Here is a 21,999-nt window from a genome sequence, read left to right as displayed (position 1 = left end):
TACACGACGATGCTGACGAAGTTTGACTGCGTGGTAATGGACGACAAAACCTACGTCAAAGCCGACTACAAGCAGCTTCTGGGACAGGAGTTTTATACGGCAAAAGGAAAGGGAAAGGTAGCAGATGTTTTCAAGCACATGAAACTGTCAAAGTTCGCAAAGAAATATCTGGTTTGGCAAGCCATCTGTACCTGTGGCTTGAAAAGCAGCATTTTCATAGCTTCCGGGACTGTCAACCAAGAAATTTACGTGAAAGAGTGTTTGAATAAACGTCTGCTGCCTTTCCTGAAGAAACACGGTTGTTCCGTACTGTTTTGGCCGGATTTGGCATGTTGCCATTACGGTAAAAAGGCCATGGAGTGGTACGCCGCCAACAACGTGCAGGTGGTTCCCAAGGACAAGAACCCTCCCAACACGCCAGAGCTCCGCCCAATTGAGAAATACTGGGCTAAGGGCGAGCAGCAGTTCAAGGCAAACTGGCTTTCTGCGGCGAAGAAGGTGGACAAGGTGGCTGTACAAAATCTGATGGCAGGGGTCAAGCGTAAGGCCCGGCAATTCGGATTTGGAAAAGCGGAAGCCTAACTGAATATTTTTCCTGAATTTTATACTAATTGAACTTGAAAAAGAAATTTAATTTGATTTTTTAAATAAACGATTTCACCGATTTACACGCGTTTTCCCTTGACCAAATTTTGACCGTATCACCCTTTATAGTAAACCGTGTACAGATAATCGTTTTCTTGCATTTATACATAGAGGCTCCTTCATACGTTACTTACTATTGGTGTTTAAGGAAGAAAATTCGAATTCGGTTAAATCGAAGTAGGCGTTCAAAAAAGAATAGGCGTTGCAAAGCCGCGTGTGGTAAAAGTTTTGATTTCAAATTCTAAATTGTAGTGACCAGTTGACAGGGCAAGAAAGCGATTCGTAGTGTATATTGTAGTGATTGGTTGACTGAATAAACAGTGGTTCTTGTGGCAGATGGTTTCTAATTATTGATGGTTTCTAATTATTGATGGTTTCTAATTATTGAATGATTTTTTTTTTCATAATTTTTTTCATAATAATTGTGGCCTTGGCCTAATTGTGGCAACACCTTTTATTTTTTCGTTCCTTATTCAGTTAAGATTGCGTTAACAAAATTTTAACAACGGCTGTTACTTATAACAGATATTGAAATAATTTAGATATAATTTTGTTATGCTGAATTGGAGAACAAGCGTTTAAATCGTTCTGAATCAAAATTTCATGCAAACATCGTCTTTATATTATATTAAAATATGAAGAAGAATCATACTCTTGAGGGCTTTATAAATGCATGCCCACGATATTTGTGCACGGGAAAAAAATCCGTTGTCATTTTCATGAATAAAAAATCATGAAACCATAAAAAAATTCATCCCATGAAATCATGAAAACAATTCATGCTTTCATGAAACAAGCGACGAATATCATGAACAAAAATAATCGCTATCATGAACATAAATCATGGCCGTTAGCAAGCGTTACGCGTACGCGTTTGCCTGTCAAACCGTGCTTAAAAAATTTCAGCGTCCATTGCGGTCGGGTGTGAATTTGGAAAAGGAAGCGAATAGAAGCAACGTGTGATCCGTTTCAGTGTCCGGTGCTGGTTTAATCATTTTATTACAATAATGGAACTGGATCAAGTACAATATCTTGCCCTCGATGGGCCAATACTGTGATAAATGACCATGGCATTCAAAATGGCAGAGAGTTCAGCGAGCTTCAGGAAGGAGATATAAAACTCTTCTGCAAAGTAGCACGGGATAGAGTCATGTTTCGCAAACTGCTGAAAAATTTGGTAAGAAATTTTTGATTTTTTTTTTTTAAATATGTAATCTATCATTCCAAATTAGTAGTTTCCCGCATAGTAGTATTTACAGTACCCGTTCGTTTTTGGCACGGTTCGATTTTGGCAGCAAAATCACAAAACCGTTCGATTTTGGTGCGGAATCGATTTTGGCACCGTGCCAAAATCGAACGGTTTTTGAAAATTATGCATTCTTGCTCCTTGTGACTACAGTTTATAATAAAAGATTAATTCAATCAATAGTTTTCATAAGGGCGTAATTGCTTTTGTACGAAATGGCTTTAGTCGTCGATTTCTCGCGAATAAAAGCTCATACATGCAAATGAACGATGCCAGCATATAGAGGAAACATTCATCTACCTGATAGCGTCATTCATTTGCATGAGTGAGCTTTTATTCGCGAGAAATCGACGACTAAAGCCATTGTTTACAAAAGCAATTACGCCCTTATGAAAACTATTGATTGAATTATAATTGAATTCTAGATTAAAAAGGTACAGTCAACTCTTCCTTATACGATCTCTCCGTTACTCGATATTCTCACAAAGTCGATGGTCCCTTCAATATTGAGTTAGGGAGCGTTAACTGTATGTACGAGAGTAGGATTAAGTGGCGTAAGACAAGTCAACTTGTACGTTTGTTCATTGATTGGATTATTGACAAAATCAACAGATTCAATGCCAAATGATGGTTTGTCTTTTCAAACTTACAATGAGCCTAACAATGTTGACAACCCACAAAATTAATAAGCCAGCATCTATTAAGCAGGTTACGCAAAATAAGGGAAAGTTAGTTTCGTCACTCCTTCTCCTTGGAGTGTGAGGAACTTAATGGATCGCCCCTTAATCAGGTAACTGACCTATCTTACCCCTCGATCTATTTTGCATGAACTTACCCTATAATATAGCGGAAGCAGTTGCCTCTGGGTCATTAGCACTTTTAACGAAACCACACACAGTCAGACTTGGTTGTACAACTTGGTCGAGTCGGACGAAAAGTCTGACCGTGTGTGGGGAAGTTGTACTACATGTCGTACAACTTCCCCACACACGGTCAGACTTTTCGTCCGACTCGACCAAGTTGTACAACCAAGTCTGACTGTGCGTGGGCCGTATTAGTACGCTACAAAGATGACATGCGGACCAGGATAAGGGCAATGCAAGCCGACTAGATGGCGGTCCCTTTGGGGTCATAGAACCAAACCCAACACAGCATGACGTTTCCACACAGGATTCGATATTCAGCAAGGTGCAGGAACTGGGTCGTGAAGGCAAGCATGAACCGCTACTAATCGAGTAAATATGTACCTGTCTAGACGAACTTCATCCTAGGTGACGCCAGATAGCACAGTTGTTTTGCTGACAGTTGCTGACTTTGCTGTAGCTTCCGCCAGGATGCAATGATATGTGAGCGACTTGTGTTCTGCATGTTGCAATCACTGAATCCGGGCGTGATGGACCAGCCATGGTCGTAGGAAAACTGTTGAGGCTGCTGGTACTGAGTGCTGACCGGGGTCGGTTCCTCCCGTTCCTCCATTTTCAATCAGTGTCGTCGACAGGTGGGCAGGAAACCGTTCATGTAGAGAGCGCTTCTACTGGTGACGCTGACGAAGTCTAACTATAAGCTGCTACTGCCGCTGAGGATCTGAGTACCCGAAAAACCGAAATTTATACTGATTTCCCGGTGATGACGAGCACTATATCGATTCCGGCTGTGCCTTCGGACATGGCACACAAAAACGCTCCGAATTAAACCCGAACAAGTACGTTGAAACGGTGACATAACGTAACAAAAATCAAGTAACATGATGACGTATGGGAGAATTCAAACAAAACAAAAAGTCATAGTCATAGGGTGACCATACACAGTTCGAAAAGTAGTGTAAATTTCTGTTCAATATGATGCACACAAATGGAGCGTCATTTATCATATAAGTTTACATTATATATGATGTAAAGTTCTAGCACAATTCATGCAATGTAGCAAATATTGTATACAAAAGCCCATCTTTGTAAACAACATTGTTTACAAGTTGCTTGGTTGTGTGAAATTAAATTTAAGTTTACGTGAATGAATGTTTACATCACAATTAAAATTCAGGATTTTTATCTGTGTATCGTCGCTTTCGGAATGGATTGAACACGGACGTAAAAAGGTCGAGTAAAATTTGCTCTCACGCGGCCAGCATGCAGAAATGAGGGGTAAAATGTCAAAAGGGCCTATCTCGATTCGTAAACAATGCCTTCTAACGGTAATTTCTCACGAATGTCAATACACCCACGCAAACCAACCGCACCATCTGATTGAGCAGAGTTTTCTCTATCAGATGGTGCAGTTGGTTTGCGTGGGTGTTTTGACATTCATGAGAAATTACCGTAAGAAGTCATTGTTTACGAATCGAGATAGATCCTTTTGACATGTTAGAGCAGAAATGAGGGGTAACATGTCAAAAGGGCCTATCTCGATTCGTAAACAATGACTTCTAACGGTAATTTCTCACGAATGTCAATACACCCACGCAAACCAACCGCACCAGAGCAGAGTTTATAGAGCAGAGAAATGTCATGACTAGTTTGACACAATTTCTGACGGGATAACTACTTTTCAGTTGGAACGTCAAACAATTAGTGAACTCCCAACTAAAAAGCGGCTCGACAAGAAGACCCCCAACCAGCGAATGATAACTGTATAGGGAAAGTGCAGATTATATTCTCGAACTCATGTGGCAATATACAAGTTTCGTGATAAATTTACTCGTTTATAAAATATTGATCTATTGACATTATGCATTATACGAAACATACCATATTATCCTATATATTATTTTGCTTTAAGAAAACCTTATTTGATGAGTCAAACGTGAAACGTGCGGAACAAACGGAAACACAGAAGCCCGTGGAGCTTATTGAAGAGTTTTCACCACCAAATGCAAAAAGGGTATTTCTGCTAACTTAATTTTTCAAATCATAAAAAGTGAAAGAGTTTGTTCCATTACAGTTCAAGAACTTTACGGAATATCTGAACAGCAGATCTTATTCAAACTTACCTGTTCAAAATACCCGCATCGATCGTTGAGCTGCCGAAAAGTACGCGTGACTTGTTGCAGTCAATCGACAATTGACGATGCTTGTTATTGTTTTTGATTAAATTGAATTATCTCTTATGAAATAAACCAAGAAAACACGAAATGACCCGCAAAACCCTGTTTTAATCGCTACGACCATCACTATCACTACCAATTGAATATCATTATCTTAAAAGAAGCAAATAATTTGATTCGTAGCTTGGGATATTTGAATCATAATGGGGTTGTACCATAATCATGAATCAAGTTTTTAAATTCATGAAAATAATTCATGGTTTCGACTCGGATGAATCATGATTTCGGGAATCGATTTATAAAATGCCTGGAATCATAAATTATCCGTACCATTATCATGAATCAAGCTTTCAAAGCCATGAATATAGTTCATGGTTTTGATTCGGATGATTCATGATTTCATGAATCTAGTTACGACCCCTCGTCAACCGAAAAAAGTCGTAACGCATAGGTTGCGTTACGAAGAAAAAGCTCATGAAATCATGAATATTATTCATGGTGTATATTCATAACATGAAAACACATCATGTTCATGAAATCATGAGTCATTTTTCTCATTTCTGAGATTGCATTTCTTCCCGTGTGTATTCTAGGATACATGTTTAATGATATGTTTAAAAATGTCTACGGTAGATCTCTATTATTGGTTTTCAAGCAAAGCAGTGTCAAAATGCATGTTCAACGTAATAAATTGTGACGTATTAAATATCTTGCTTCATCATCAAGAAATAGAAATAAGCTTCATCCCATCCCAAAATCAAGAAAAAGAGATAAGCTTGACGGTCGCAGTTCTAAGTACAAACCAACCGACTATTTTGGTGCTGCAAACGTTGAAAAAAGGCATCCTAATTATGAGCATAGTTCTCTCCTCCTGTGAGAACTGTCAAATTCTTACGAATCGGCGTGTAGATTAATGTTCGTGAAATTCTGCTTGGATAGCTTGATTGTCAGTACTGGAAAATCACTTACGCAAAAAAACGTCAAATCGTGACAGCTCCATAGCATGCCAACCGATCGTGGGCAGAGCCTACTCCGTTTTCGCCTAATGAAGCTGTATTAGTAACCGAAAAAATAACGCATTAGTGCATTAGTGTGTTAGAGAAATTCTGTCTTGAGAACCTCATAGCAAAAAAGTTAGATGATGCTCGATTAGTCAAAATAGCTCCAATTGTACCAACCTTTTCTTTACTGTAACTACATTTGTTTTTATCTCGTTTGAAAGTTCTAAAATGGAAGTTCCACGAAGTGAAATCGTTGAGTTTTGGGTGCTTGGGCGCAGTGATGAAAATGTTATAAATCATTTGCTAGATAAATATCATAATATTTGTGTCACGAGTGCTGAAAAAATCATAAGAATTGAAAAACTTAACTATTCGACGCGTTGGATGAAGTGCAAACGTACACTTGCCCGGTTAGCGTTAGCGTTAGCGTTGTCATGATATAGGGGAATTTACGTATTCTCGGCAACCTAAGCAGTGACGTTCTTTCTATAGCCTTTTTCTCTAAGGAACGCACACATATGCAGTATTGGTTTGTTTACAATCTTGTGCTGCCAGCTGCTCTAACAATTTCAGTCGAAAGAATGGTCAAAACTGTTTTGAAACGCTTTTACAAAGCTCCAATCTTCTCTAGTGAGAGCGAGTATTGTCGGCAACCAGTTTTTCTTCGGCAACCGTTCCATTTGAACTGCATGTAAATCTACTGTTCTATTATCGGCAACTCGAAATCTGCTACAATTTGTAGTGCGTGTGTTGCATTTCAAGAAAACCTTGCTAGATTGCTTTTTCTCAGTGGTAAAAATATAGTCAAATTGAAGCTGGAAGCATAAAGAATCGTTTGCATGCATTCAGCGAAGTGTTTTCGTAAGAAAATCCAGTGAAAATAGTGTTTCAATTTGGGTTGCCGAAAATAGTCTGTCATGCCGATGCTGAAGAGTAAACATTGGTTCCAATATAAACAAGAGTAACAGAAGCATGACTGTCGCTATTCCCGGCCACGCCCATCTTTACCATAACTAGGGATGGGGAAGGAAATGTTGATGTAGTACTTACTTAACGAGAGGCCACCGACTTAGCGACACCCTCATAAGTGCTACGGAGTTGGAAGGTTTGGTAGGGTATTCGGTTAGGATTCGCCTCAAGTTGGTGATGCAACCAAAAGTATGTATTGTTTCTTCTTCTTATTCGCATTTCAAGCTCATTGCTTATCGCATATTAGCTTATTGCGTGCACTCAACTTAGTGTTCTAGATGCACTTCCACAGTTATTAATTGAGAGTTTTCGATGCCTGTACCATTTTTGCATTAGTATAATTGTGTGGCAGGTCCAATCATACTTTTATGCCCAGGGAAGTCGAGAAATTTTCCAACCCGAAAAATTCCTAGACCGGACCGGGAATTGAAACCAGCCACCTCCAGCATGGTCTTGCTTTGTAGCTGCGCCTTTACCGACTGAGCTATTTTATTGTTAATTTAATCTCTCGATAGCCGACTATCGAAAGAACATATTAATTTTGTTTAGTGATAATGAATTTTAAGAGTCATGACGGATTAAACCCATGATTTCCTGCTCAGTAAGCAAAAACGATCCCTCCAGGGTCATCGAGCATCTCAGAACCATAACGCTTCGCGATAATACAGGACTACACTTTCGCTTGATATGCAAATAGTTTCCGAGGTTAATGTTCAATATCAAATATACAAATGATGGTGGCGATTTATTGTGCTGTGGAAGAGCTTGGGGTTAAATCCATGATTTTCTGCTCAGTAAGCAAAATCGATCCCTCGAGGGTCATCGAGCATCTTATAATCCACAGCGCTTCGCGTCAAAGTACGAATATATGGATGAACTATCTATTGAGCATGAACATGAGCATGAGCATGATTGACCGCCCACGGTTGCTACTCTGTTATTGCCAGACCAGACACAGAGAACCAATAAACGGTGCTTGGGACTAGCAATCATCCTCAATGTGTAAAAACTGGTGATCTCAAACTAGGCAATACCGCAAACGTACACTTGCCCGGTTCCAAACAAAAAATGAGAGATGGCTTAAGGGAAAAGTGTTTTTCCCTGCTAAGAATCCGAAAACTAACCTAAAGCGACAGTTAAAACCGTTCTCCGAAAGCTCCGACAGGACAAAGAGAAACCGTTTACGAGCGGTTCGAAAAAATTTCATCACCGAAGAGCTTGGATTTGCAGCGGCATCTAGCGCAAGAGAAGCTGGTCATCGTCTTGCTGGTAAGATCATAGAAAAAATTGCAAAAAATCCTAAAGCAGATCTGTCCACATTGTTCGCATCTGAGAATAACGAGGTAGTAGCATTGACTCCTGAAGAGGCTATTGGTTTTATCGTTAGAAACGACCTCAGCAAAGCCCAATATCATGATGTTCGAATGACCACCATCAAACAAGGTTCAAACATATATCCCTCTTACAATACCGTCCTTGAAGCAAAGAAACTTTGCTATCCCTCTGGTATGTAGATAAACAGAAGGGAATAATAAAATATTAATTCATTTTATTACAATAGGCATCTCCATCAAGTCGTCCGAAGCGGATGTTGTTATCCAAGACCTTGTTAACCACACAGTAAAGCGTATTCTTGAGTTCCTTAAATATGATACTACAATACAAAACAAAGCTTTGTTTTTGGTAATGAAATGGGGATGTGACGAAAGCTCGAATCATTCCAGGTTAGGCACTTCTTCACAAAATTTTAAATAATAGGTTGATGATTAGTATAATAAGATTATGACGTATACTTAATGTTTTGTTTAGTAATTTTCAATGGCAGTTATTATTTTTACTGCTTGCAATTATTTTCCAAGCTATTAAAATATAAAAAATTACACGTCTTTTTACATAGGTACCATCAAGTTTTCTATGATGAAGATGAGGATGGTGAACTGCGTGAGTAAATCGACTCAAATATATTTTGGAACGATTGAAAGTTCCATTACGTCTGTCCGAGGAAACCAATGGGGTTCAGCAAATCATATGGAACAATGGTCATCCTTCTTCTGTTTGTTTGTGTCGTCCAAAATCATTGATCTTTGAAAAAGAGAGTGCTGTACTCACTAATCGAGTGATTGTGAAAATGAACACAGAAATTCAGGAGCTTAAGCCGACGAAAGTAGGCGGTATATCTATTGCTACAAAAATGTGTTTTACCATTGTCGATACAAAAGTGATTAATGATTTGTTGAGCACGCATTCTCAAGCTTGCTACATTTGCCTGCGTAGTGGGAAAAAAACTTAACTTAGCTCTTGAAACAGAAGACTCGGTTGACCCTCAAAAGTACAAGTTCGGTGTGTCGCCACTACACGCGTACATTCGATCAATGGAAATGTTGTTGAAAATAGCTTACCGTTTGTCCATGCAGACCCTGAAATGGAAGGTTTCGAAGAAAAATGTAGAAGTTAAACAACGCGAAGAACATATCCGTTCAGCTCTCAAGGAGCAGTTGGGGTTACAGATAAGCGAACCTCGTCCAGGGGGAGGCAACTCCAACTCCGGAAATGTCGCAAGACGTTTTTCAAGAAAGAGAAGCAGTTGCTAGAATTACAGGGCTTGATGAAAATTTGATGGAGAGGTTTTTCGTAATTCTGACGCTGATAAACAGCAAGGCAGAGATCGACGTGGCAGCATATCAAGCGTATGCCGAAGAAACCCGAGTGATGTATAATAACTTATACAGTTGGTATGCGCTGTCTCCAACTGTGCACAAATTACTTGTACATGGAGCAGTGATTATGCAACACACCCTACTCGCGGTTGGAATGCTTTCAGAAGAGACTGGGAAATCGAGGAATAAGAGTATCCGAAAGTTTCGAGAAGGGCAAGCGAGAAAGTTTAATAGGGAAGTCAACATGGAAGATGTTTTTAGGAGGCTATTGTTAACATCCGATCCTGTGGCATCTTTAACCAATAGAAAAAGACTATGTTTTTCAGAACTCCATCTCCCGGAGCAGGCTAGACAGCTTGTTTTGTAATTCAACTGTAATATGTTTTGTTTTATATATGCAATAAAAACCAATCAATCTAACCATTCTTAATATTTTCTTTGATATAAATATATCCATTACTCATCAGGCATAATATTAAAAACAGGTGATGATCAAAACAAATAAACTGATCTTTATTTCTTGATGATGAAGCAAGATATTTAATACGTCACAATTTATTACGTTGAACATGCAGTTTGACTCTGCTTATGACTTTAAAATAGCTTGAAAACCAATACTAGAGATCTACCGTAGACATTTTTAAACGTATTATTAAACATGTATCCTAGAATACACAAATATCGTGGGCATGAATTTATAAAGCTCTCAAGAGTATTATTCTTCTTCATATTTTAATATAATATAAAGACGATGTGTGCATGAAATTTTGATTCAGAACGATTTAAACGCTTGTTCTCGTATGGGTCGGCCTATATGCTCTACAAAATATGTAAAAGTTGGTATTTTCAAAACTGAATTTCTCCAAAACAAAAAATAACAAACCGCTAATTTTTTTCACAATGTAAAATAAAATGTGTCCTGTCAAAAACAATCAAAAGATATTTTTTTGTTTGTCCCAACTAGAGATACGCGTATTTGAAAAAACCCTATTTTTCATAGTTAAACTTAAATTACTCTACACAGGTCTTTTAGCGTCAAAATGTGCGTCTTAAACAAATCTAAAATTTATAAGGTTACGACTTTTTCATAAAAATTAAAATAAGAAAGTTAGAGTAAAACAACTGATTTTTTTAGAGACACCCTAGATCAACATATGAAACTGTTCTAAATCGGTTATTTTCCAACTTTTTTAAAACTTATTTTTTCAAAGTAATTTGAAATTTAATAAGCTACAACTTTTCCTTGAAACATATGCCTCTATTTCTTAAAATAAGAAAGTTAGCTTTTTGATTTTATTGACAATAAGGACCACCCTAGTATCTCTTGACACTTAATTAAGCGCCTAACTAATAGCATCAACATTGTTGAAGACAACTTTTAGCTAAAGTTTCAATTTCAAACTCAAAATCCATCTTTCCAGCTAAATTTGCTTTCTGGACCACTGTGCATTGGATGTTTCGATGTATCCCTTAGCTTAGTCGGTAAAGGCGCAACTACAAATCAAGACCATGCGATTCCCAAGCCGGTCTAGGGTTTGACAATTTCTTGACTTCCCTGGGCATAGAGGATGATTGTTTTTGCCACACAATTATACTAAATAATGCAAAAATGGTACAGGCATCGAAAGCTCTCAATTAATAACTGTGGAAGTTCATCTAGAATACTAAGTTTAGAGCACGTTATAAGCTAATATGCGACAAGCAATTTTCTTGAAACTCGAATAAATACACTTAAGAGTTTTATCTGCCTGCGCCAGAAATGACGATGTGTATGCTACTGGAAGCTGGTTTAAAGACGGACGAAGTATTGGGACACTGCCTCACTGCCACGTATATTCAAAATCGATTGCCATCACGATCGATTGGTATGAGTCCCTATGAACGTTGGTATGGTCGCAAGCTTTCGTTCGAACACCTGCGAATCTTTGGAAGTGAAGCTTGGGTGTAGATTCCAGCGGAAAGGATTACAATAAGCGGAGAGTTCAATGGTTGAATTGGACCCGATACTGAAAGTTGATAAGAAACCTGAAGACGACGTGGAAGATTTCCTGGAATATGAGTCAACCGAATAATAGTTTAAAGGTGAAGAGCTTAGTGAGTACGAAGATGCTGATACCGAGCAAGAAGATTATCCACACGTGGATCAAAGGCAGATGCCGCAGCGTGCCTCCCGTGGAGCTTTTCCAGTGCGGTTCAGTGACTACGTGATGGGCATGGTAGCGATGGAAGCTGACGAACCGATGACGTTAAAGTAATATAATGGGAAGCAAGTATGTATGTATGTAAGTAGCCACCATCCTAGCTTGGGTCTTGCCCTGCATGCGGCTCCACTCAACAGCAAGATCAAATTCCGTCATCATTCTGAATTCAACATACTGCTGTATGAAGGGCCAAAAAGGGTTGGACGGGCCCGTAAGCAGAGGCACTTACGCGAAACCCGCGGGAATAAGAGAATCTCCTTCCAACAATATGATCCAACAAAATGAATAACGAAATTCGCAATACATGTTAAGCTTTCCACGGGATGATTTGTTTAAGAAGAGCGCGTCAAATTCATTGCAACTGTTGGAGTGAAATGTAACTATCTCAAATGACAGTACACATTCCCTCCTAGACTCCGGTTGGCACTCCACTCCATTGTCCAGTTACAACTTCAATGATGCCCTGATGCTCCCTCCCGTCCCAGTATTTATTGTAATTTACATTATGAATTTATATATAATCATGTAATATATAATGTATATAAAATATGTAATAAAATAAAAAATATAATAGAAAATAAGGATGTTTTACAAAATACAAATAACCTAGATTATTGGGTCCTAAACACACACTTTTTGTTTTATGTGCCATGAAATGACATAATGCATCATTGTATGTTTTGAAAATTTAATACTAAAGTATTGAATCAATGTATGTATGTATGTAAGGTAGCCACCATCCCTTCAAAGATCTTGTCTTGTATGCAGCTCCACTTAATAGCAAGATCAATTTGAGCTACCGATCTGAATTCACAATATCGCTGTATGAAGGGCCAAAAACGGTGGGGTGGACCCGTAAGCAGAGACACTTACGCGAAATCCACGGGAATTTAAGAATCTCCTTCCAACGATACGATCCAACAAATCGAATAACGCAATTCGCAATACTTATTAAGCTTCCTACAGGATGGTTTGTTAAGAAGGGCGCGTCAATCTCCATGAAACTGTTGGAGTAGAATTCACACCATCACAATCGAATCGGTAGGATAAAGAAAATGATAGTGTTTATTCCCTCCTAAACGGCGCCGGTGGTGTAGTGGTAAGCGTGATTACCTCTCACCCCAGCAGGCCTGGGTTCAATCCCAGTCGGCGCCGCCGGGATGTTCTGAGGCATAACATCTCTGATCACGCCTTCCTTCGGATGGGAAGTAAAGCCGTTGGTCCCCGGTTCATGAGTTGATGGGTCGATAGGTAGGGTCCAGGTGTGGGAGCTGCCTTCCTGGCACGTCGGTAGCATTGGTGCTCAGCACGGAAAACAAGATCGACGGAAAAAACAAAACCAAAGGAAAAAAAAAAAAAATTCCCTCCTAGACTCCGGTTGTCATACCACTCCACTGATGCTCCCTCCCAATCCAGTATTTATTTATATATATAGTAAATATATGTAATGGATAAATGAAATATATCAGAACATTAAAATACGTAATAATGAAAATACATTTATATGGATACAAAAAAACTGGTATTACGCAATGAAAATAATAATTATTTTACATACAATATGATGCAGCTCTATGTCTCCTCAGCTCCAAATAAGGAAGATGTAACCCTGAAATTTCCAGGTTATATTATGCAAATAAATATTTTTAGCTAGAATGATACTTGATATGTTTGTGTTGTGTTATGTTGTGGGAGAGCTTGGGATTAAACCCATGATATTCTGCTCATTAAGCAAAACCGATCCCTCTAAGGTTATCGAGCATCTCAAAACCAAAACACTAGACGGCAAAACATGATTAAGCCCTCACCTGGTATGTAATGAACAACAGAAATACGCGATAATTCATATATTTTCAGCATATGATGCAATATCACAACTGTTGATAAAAGGAACGGATCCCATCTTATTTAAGACCTGGATGACCTGAAATGTGTGTAACCGGGTTAATACTTATTTAAATGTAATGTAATATTGAAAATGCGTTATAATGCCATGTAACAAGATACAATAAACACAAGATTTTTACGAAACAGATAATGAACGATTCAGATTTCTTTTCAAGCTGGCACTATGCTTCCCTGGAGCCGCTCATAATAGCTAACATTAAGAATTAAGTATTATAAAATGTAATTTACAATAATATTAAATGATGTAAAGTCAATAATGAAAGATATGTAGTACTATAAACACTATACATATACGATAACCAATAGCTAGCTTAGCTAAGATTGACTGCACATATCAATGGTTGCAACTCCGTGATTGATCAGAATCAGTGAAATTGTACAATGAATCAACTGAATGGGGCTGGGAGTGACCGTCCATTCTCATTGTACAAGTTTCAGTGACTCCATATGTTGTAGATCAATAACGGCGCCGGCCACGTCCTTGCAATCAGGTGGGAGTAGGGAGGGAATATTAGAGTGACATTTGTTGTTTGTGGGCCGTGTTTACCTCCGCACCCCAACAAAAGACACAGAAAATGAGATTTTGTTAGTAAGTTGGGTTCGTTGGATCAGGACCTTGATAAGTGATGCGACCATGGTTTTAAATGAATCAGTGTTATCATGCATTATACTTGGATTTGCCCGAAACCAAAACCAAATGGTGTATCATTGGGCCTTATTACGGCTGTCACTACACGGTGATAAGAAAGTGATACTCAGAATAAGAGCCGTGATTACCGTACAAATCAAATGGGAGTCACTTCACCGTGACGACAAGTGACAACTTTTCACCGTGATGTGACATCCGTAATAAGCCCCCTTATAATATAAATCTGAAGACGTTCCATCATCGAAATGCTGAAAATGAACTTAGAGCATGAGCATGAGCAAAATTGATCGCCCGCGACTGCCAACACCAAAGAACTGAAAACCAATTCAAACAAATCAAATCAACAGACAAAACCAGGGTGAAAGCTAGAGTGAATCATTACAGTATAAATCTAGTGATGTTCCGTCATCAAAGAGCTGGAAGAAAACTCAAATAATTTAAATCAATAGATCCAGTCTGAATGAAGGCTGCAAAAAGAGAATAATTATACAGCAATGACCCCATTTTGTCAGCTAGCAAAGTATGCGTATCTTAAACATTCATCTTGAAGGAGGAAGGTATGAAATTACAATTATGTGGAATTATTGAAAAATAACAGTCTGATGCGCGGAGAGATTGACAGGATCGGGTCATAACTGTAATGTGAATAATATAATGGGAAGCAAGTGGGTATATAACCGGAAGCTTGATTCCGAAGTCAACGTCAACAGGTTCAAAGCGAGACTCGTCGTACTGGGTTTTGCCCAGCGTTTTGGACTCGATTATGACGAGATTTTCGCTCCGGTGGCACAGCAGTGTACTAGATTTTTTTAATCTTTATTTTAGAGATCTCGCATCACTTTTCATATAGACCAATGTAACAAATGTAAACAAATCGAGTTAAACGATACAAACTATTGCTCTTCTATCATTGTATGTGATACAAAAACATCCATCCAAATTTACTTTCATTTATTTAAGATAATCATTGATCAAAAATTGTCCAATGTACAGTTTGAAATGATGGGTATATGATTGTTACTTCGGTCATTCGGACTGCTTAACATGATTGGTGCTCATTTTCTAAAGGCGGGGCCAACCTAAAGTTAGGTACTCTACTCTGAAATCTGTGAAAGGGAATCTAGTATCATGTAGACAAAACGTCCAATGTAACACTCATTGATTATATCATTGAGAAAAATCGTCCAATGTAACATGTCCGATGTACAACTTAACTAGTCAAAACGTCCTATGTGGTTTTTTCTATCTTGTAGCATGAAATTCAAAGTAAAATTGTAATTTTACCGTTTCTAATGAATTTTCAACGTTATTATTCACTGACTACATTAAAAATGGCATTGCAAAATGTATTGTTTCTAAACGGTTAAAATAATAATCTGTCGAACTTCAACTTCGATTTCCACAAAATGGTGGATATGTTACATGGGTCTATTTGAAAAGTGACGCGAGAGATTTTTAGCCTTAGGCGCAGTGTACTAGGATCAAGGAATCAAAAATATCTCCAAATGACAAAATGACAAGCGATCAACGAACCGAATAATAACGCTATGTCAGAAGTGCAAAGCAATAATGATATAATCTTCTTCGTTCTTTTTCATGACAAGCAGCCCGTGCGACACAACTCACTCGGGGCGGTAGAAGGAAACGAGCTAATTTTTGGCAAACTGCTTCACGAAGTAGAGCCGAAGCTGATACACGTGTGTTAATGGGAATTTTTTTTTGTTATGTCTTTTCTCGATTCATATCAAGCTTTATCCTCATCCGTGTTTATTGCAACAAAGCAGGCAAGCAATATATCATTATCCTTTTACCACTCGGATCGAGCTATGTTATAGAGCGAGTTTGTCATGGTAGTCGTAGCAACCGTTTTGTCTGCATCGTTGGTTGTTTTATGTGTTTGGATTCGCTGACTAGGATTCATCGTCAAATGAAGAGAAAATCAAGTCTGCCGGCTACGTAAAAGCATTTACGGCCTAAAGCAAGCTGGCATATGACTGTTACGAAAATTTTGATTCGTATGAGGTTCGAGCAATGCACGGCGGACACGTGCTTGTACCGGAAGCTTCTCGATAATGGTGATTGGGTGTATCTTATGATCTACGTGGACGACATTTTGTGTGCGCCTGAGGAGGAGATCACAAAGGTCGAAGACTCACTGCAAGAGAAGTTAACCATCTCCAAGTTGGAGAATATCAACTGTTTTCTGGGAATACAAGTCACAAGGAGCGTTGATGACTTCTTCATCTTGGATCAAAGCGTTTTCATAAGAAAGCTGGTTAAACGTTTTGGGATGGAAGGCGCAAAAGGTTCGAAGTATCCTCTCGTCACTGGGTATTAAGTTAAAGTTATTAAGTATAGTCGAAACCTCAAGGACAACGTTGCGAATCACAAGCTGATTGGATATTGCGGCTAGCATGGGAATCCTTAGCCGTAAGGTAAGCTGCCCGACGGAACTTGACTGGAACGAGGCCAAAAGGATCGTCCGGTTCTTGATTCATACGATGGACTACGGTCTGAAGCTTGACGGAAGCACTAGAGATGTGGAGCAGAATTTGGAGGGCTACTGTGACGCCGATTGGGCGGGTGATACTATCGACCGCAAGTCAGCCAGTGGTTACCTGTTCCGCTTAGAAGAAGCTACGATCAGCTGGACGAGCCGTAAGCAGAGTAGCGTGACTACGTCCACCATGGATGCAGAATACGTAGCATTGTTGGAGGCTACACAGTATGCAGTTTTCCTCAGAAGGTTGAACTTGAAGCAAACCCGTGCAACCGTAATTCACCAAGACAACAAAGGATGTATGGACTTCGTCGCATTCGAAGATCGCATCAGGAGAAATCGAGCTGCGGTTCTGTCCGTCCAAGGATAAGATCGCGGACATTCTAACTAAGCCTCTCGGGCCGGTTATGTTCGGAAGGTTCGCTTCAGCGATGGCATTGGGAAGCTGCGATGGAGATGGAGGTGGTCAAGGTTAGTTCACGAGGAGGAGTGTTAGCGTGTAACGCCACTAGCGTGAATACGCCTTTTTTTTTGGAACACGATAGATAGCGTTTAACGACAATGCAGTAAACCGAACCATAGTTGTTTTTGTTTTTTCTTTCGCTAATCCTATATTTGCTACAGACAATAAAACAAGTGGAAAGCATTCGCAATTATTTATTCGTTTATTTCTGCTCTAAAGTTTCGATTTTCTCTGCTAATTACCTGTATTTGCCCCATGTCCGCCAACAATCACTTTGTGCGGAATGACCCATATAAAACCTGTCAATTTGGATGACTCTGAGTCAGCTAATCATAAAAGCGCTGATTGTGACACTCTGAATTGAGAGTTTTTTTTAGGTCAAACACCTACTTTTCAAAATCTACTTGTGATTTACAAATACAAAACACCATTATAGCATCCAATGATTCCAAAAATATCGAAAAACATTTTTTTTATAATGAAGTGAGTGAAAGCAACACTGCGTTAGTAATTATCGTCCAGAAAGGCAAGCCTTTTTTCCTTGATTTGTTTTCCGTCGATCTTGTTTTCCAACGCCAGGGAGGCAGCTCCCACACCTGGACAGTACCTTTCGACTCATCAACTCATGAAACGGGTTTCGACTCATCAACTCATGAACCGGGGACCAAAGGCTTTACTTCCCTTCCGAAGGAAGGCGTAATCAGAGGTGTTATACCTCAGAACATCCCGGCGGCACTGACTTGGATTTACCCCAGGCCTGCTTAGGTGAGAGATAATCACGCTTACACCACCGGCACAGCAGAAAACGAAACACAACCCTGTTAATTCCCGCAGCCCCTCCAACCAAAGGAATTTTGATATCTCAACCAAAACACCAGCACCGATCAAATCCAAAAACCAACATTTATTTCACAATCCAGATTTTACTGCGCCACAATAATAAAATTATCGTTACAGTTCTCAACCAGCCTCGTGAAGGCCGCTACCAGATTGACTGCAGAGTGAGCTGTTTCCCGGGCAACGTCCATAAATTGAGTGCTTCTTAGCTGCAGCTTGGTCAGCAACAGCTTGACCCGGGTAGATTCTGAGACTTCAAAGTGCCGCAGTCGGCTTGCATCCAGCAATGTTTTGTAACTATCCAGCTTCATCTCCGGCTGCTTCGGCTGGAAAAAGTCATAGTCCTCGTCCTTGTCCGTAAGGAGTAAATCGCGTCCTCGGCGTGATAGGCCCCCGTCACCGACCAGAGGGATGACGGATTTGGCTGGATCAAACGATGCCACCAGAGATAGACAGCAGGCTGTGACCAGTAGGCCGAAGAAGATCAAGCTCGAAGTCATTGCGGATGCACGCTGCTGAAAAGGAGAATCGAAAATTACTGTCTGGGCTCAAAACCACTACTAATGGCTTACCTTCTCAATGTGCTAACGAACGGAGAATAAAATGCGATACAGGCCGATGAGTGAACGAAACAGGAATGATGCAAGCATGTGGCTTTTTCCGTTGCTTTATACATTCAACTGCTGATATCGAGCACTTTCGAAAGGGATTTTAGGCATATTGTCGGTACAGTTGGAAACCAAAAAATTTCACTCGGTTTTAATCTCGTTCTATACATTATACATAGTGTCGGAAGTAGTGCGCTGTACAGCGCATCATAATTTAAATACAACGCACTACTTCCGACACTATGTATAATGATAAGAACGAAAGTAAAATCGATTGCCGCTAATGCTTTTTCGGTTTTCAACTTCACCGATAATATATTTGTTTGAATGTTGTGCTTCTGCCGAATAATGTGGGAGACGGTGTGTCGATGAGGGATGTTTTTGCGCAACGTTTATCGTTTTATATGACTTCATGGTAATTAACCGTGCTCAATCACGGACATAAACCCGAAGCTCATTAGTGAGATCGAGCGAAGACAACGACAGCATCATACTTCGACATTTCTGGATAAAATTACAACTCGTAAACATTGAAAAAATATGCATTCGAAAGCCCCTGTCGCCACGTTTAAGAGTCAATTAAGTAGATCTGTCAAATAAACTAGTGACTGAAAACGTTGTCATGTGATATTCATATGAAAATTAATAAGATTGACGTATGACATGTACAAGATAGCACTGAACAAAATAGATCTCATGCTTATGAGTTTCAAATCAATTTCAGTTAATTTACGACCTTTAGTGTTTAAATGTCTATCTACTTATACTGACACATTGTCAACCAATTGTTCTAATTGAATGTTCCAAAAATTCGCAGGTTGTATTGAAATCCCATTTTTTAATCGATGAACCTTTCGACTTACACACCGCGTGTTTATTTTTGAAAGGCCTAACGCTAACTTTCCCGCCTGTTTGCATTGTGCGTGGCGTCATCTGAACTTTCTCTTGCAGCAAGGAAAAACACAACCACATCAGTTGGATAAATTCCCAGTTCAAGTTCACAATCGAAACCATCCATACGCTCAGTCCCCATGCTCCTGCCACACAATGAACGTAAGTATGCATGTGAGATCTCTGCTGTTAGACCGAGTTAGACATTCACCATGACATGCAATGTTCCTTCAGCTTGCTGGTAATCAAATAAGAACGTTCCTGTTGGCCATTCTGCTTTGGCTGGTGGGTGCCACAATGGCTGCCCACGATGACCAGTGGACCGATTACGATCAATCTCACTTGCTGGAAAGCAACGACCATTCCCAGGAAGTGCAAGAAACTCTCCTTAAAATGCATTTCGCTGCGATGACTGAATCGAGACTCAACTCGGATGGTCCTAGTACCGATATGAATATTAGGATGGATATGAGCAGGGAAGAATTCGAGAATGTCGTTGTGAAAATCAAGACCGAGGTGTCCCTACTGAGAAGCCAAGCGCTGATTCTGTCCAGAGCCTACAAGGATTTGATGGTGAAACATAAGAACACGCTCAGAGAATTCAATACGTTGAACGTTTATCATCAAAAAACAGGTTAAAAATAGCTTTTTCAAGTCCCAAACGAGTAGCATTAGTAAAGATTTAAATTTTTCTTCAGTTTCAGATAACAGCCAAAATCAAAAGCCATCGATTCCATGTCCGAATGAGCCAATTTCCCACACCAACGCTCAACATCCTCTGGCGTGCAACTGCAACTGCAGTCCTAGCTACAGCGAAACCGTGATGGGCAACAAATATTATTACTACAACGTCGTTCCAGGACATGACTCAGAGGGGAACTCTAATCCTCCGTGGGAATCACAAAGTCACAAAAAACCGTTCCCACCAAACTACCATCAAGCACCCCCATTACCATCCCACAGCTCAAACTATCGACCAACACGCTTCGATTCGGATGATCCCGACCCAGTGGACTGGCCCGGGACATGGTCGATCAAAGAATATCCTTCGAAACCTGCCAACGCATTCCCAATGCCGTCGTCATTAGATTCGAAATTCGCCGATCTGCAAAATATCGTGCATCGTCTGGATCACAGGACCGACAAATGGAAACAGCCGGTTACGGTTGACCCGTGGAAAAGTAATGAATGGTAGAAGGGTGCCTCGAAGGGCTGTGGAGCAATTAGTATATAGGGGAAATGGCTGTAATGTTGGCCTATGGATCTAGGATTGGGCCCATCGCTAAAAATCTTCTATTTATCCATTTTAACTAGATGAACGCATCATTGGGACAGTACTAATGGATATTTTTGGTCCCCATTGAAAATTTAGTAGATTTTTGAATTTATGTATGGGCCCAAATTAGGGACATTTAGGCCGACATTACATCCATTTCCCCTACTTGAGTAGTTGCAATATGATTATATGTGTAGATGGCTATTAATTAGTAATTTATTGTGTAGCATAGTAGATTATTAACTAATTTATTGTTTAAGGGGAAACTTACCGCTCACATTTTTTTGCGCGTTTCGGTTTTTCTAAAACTATTGGAAAATGTATAAAAATCAAAGAGATTCAGTTTTTTCCCTAGATTCTTTAGGAAATTTACATGTAAACATTTTCTATCTCATCGTGGAATCGAACAAATCCTGAAGGTTGATTTTTACGGTTATTGAATCAGGGCATTGCATTGAAAAAATAATTTACCGTAAATTATTTTTAAAAAATCGGTAAAAGCGATTTCTTAATATTTTTGAACTATTTTTCCAATATTTTTTGAAAAATCAAAACGTATTTTTTTCAGGATGCCAAGTTTCCGTTATTTACTAACTAAATCATTTTTGGTAAATTAAAAAACATAGAAAATATAGTTTTAAAAAAAAGATGGGTTATTCCTTAACGACTTTTTACTTCGACACCATAAAAGAATGCCATCCCACAGTGCACTGTGGGCCAAGAACTAAATCTGGCCGGAAAATATTAATAACACTCTGGAACTGCATCCAATTGAGTTGAGGTTCGAAGTGAACTTTCATGGATTAACAATTTGAAGGATAAAAAAAAGTTCATGTTTTGGCCGCAAAGATGGCGCAGCGATCCAAACTTCTTTAGTTCACAAGACAATTGTTTGCTGTCTTCGGTAAAGTTGTAGAACGTAGAATTGTATGAAAAGTTGTGCAAGACTTAAGAGCTTTTCATCTTCAAACAACTGAGGTACACGAAGCTATATAAAATTTGTCTGAAGTTCACTTTTTAGGTATTATATTTTGAAAAATCGTTCAAAAGAACTCAATAGCGCGAAAGAGCGTTGCATTGAACTCACGATCTTCTACTCAGTAAGCAA

General features: G+C 39.3%; 1 protein-coding gene across 1 annotated transcript; it reads left to right on the top strand.

Moving 5' to 3' along the window:
• The first annotated feature begins 16,730 nt into the window (after positions 1-16,730).
• LOC135708648 (uncharacterized) lies at positions 16,731-17,186 on the top strand. Its single transcript, XM_065230751.1, has one exon. It carries the CDS (start codon positions 16,731-16,733, stop codon positions 17,184-17,186), a length of 456 nt encoding a protein of 151 aa, XP_065086823.1.
• Positions 17,187-21,999: the final 4,813 nt, after the last annotated feature.

The sequence above is a fragment of the Ochlerotatus camptorhynchus genome, unplaced genomic scaffold (assembly GCF_037179485.1).
Source record: "Ochlerotatus camptorhynchus isolate MF236.1 unplaced genomic scaffold, CSIRO-AGI_Acam_v1.1 ptg000330l, whole genome shotgun sequence".
NCBI classification, from domain to species: domain Eukaryota; kingdom Metazoa; phylum Arthropoda; class Insecta; order Diptera; family Culicidae; genus Ochlerotatus; species Ochlerotatus camptorhynchus.
This window is presented reverse-complemented; position numbering and strand designations above follow the sequence as displayed.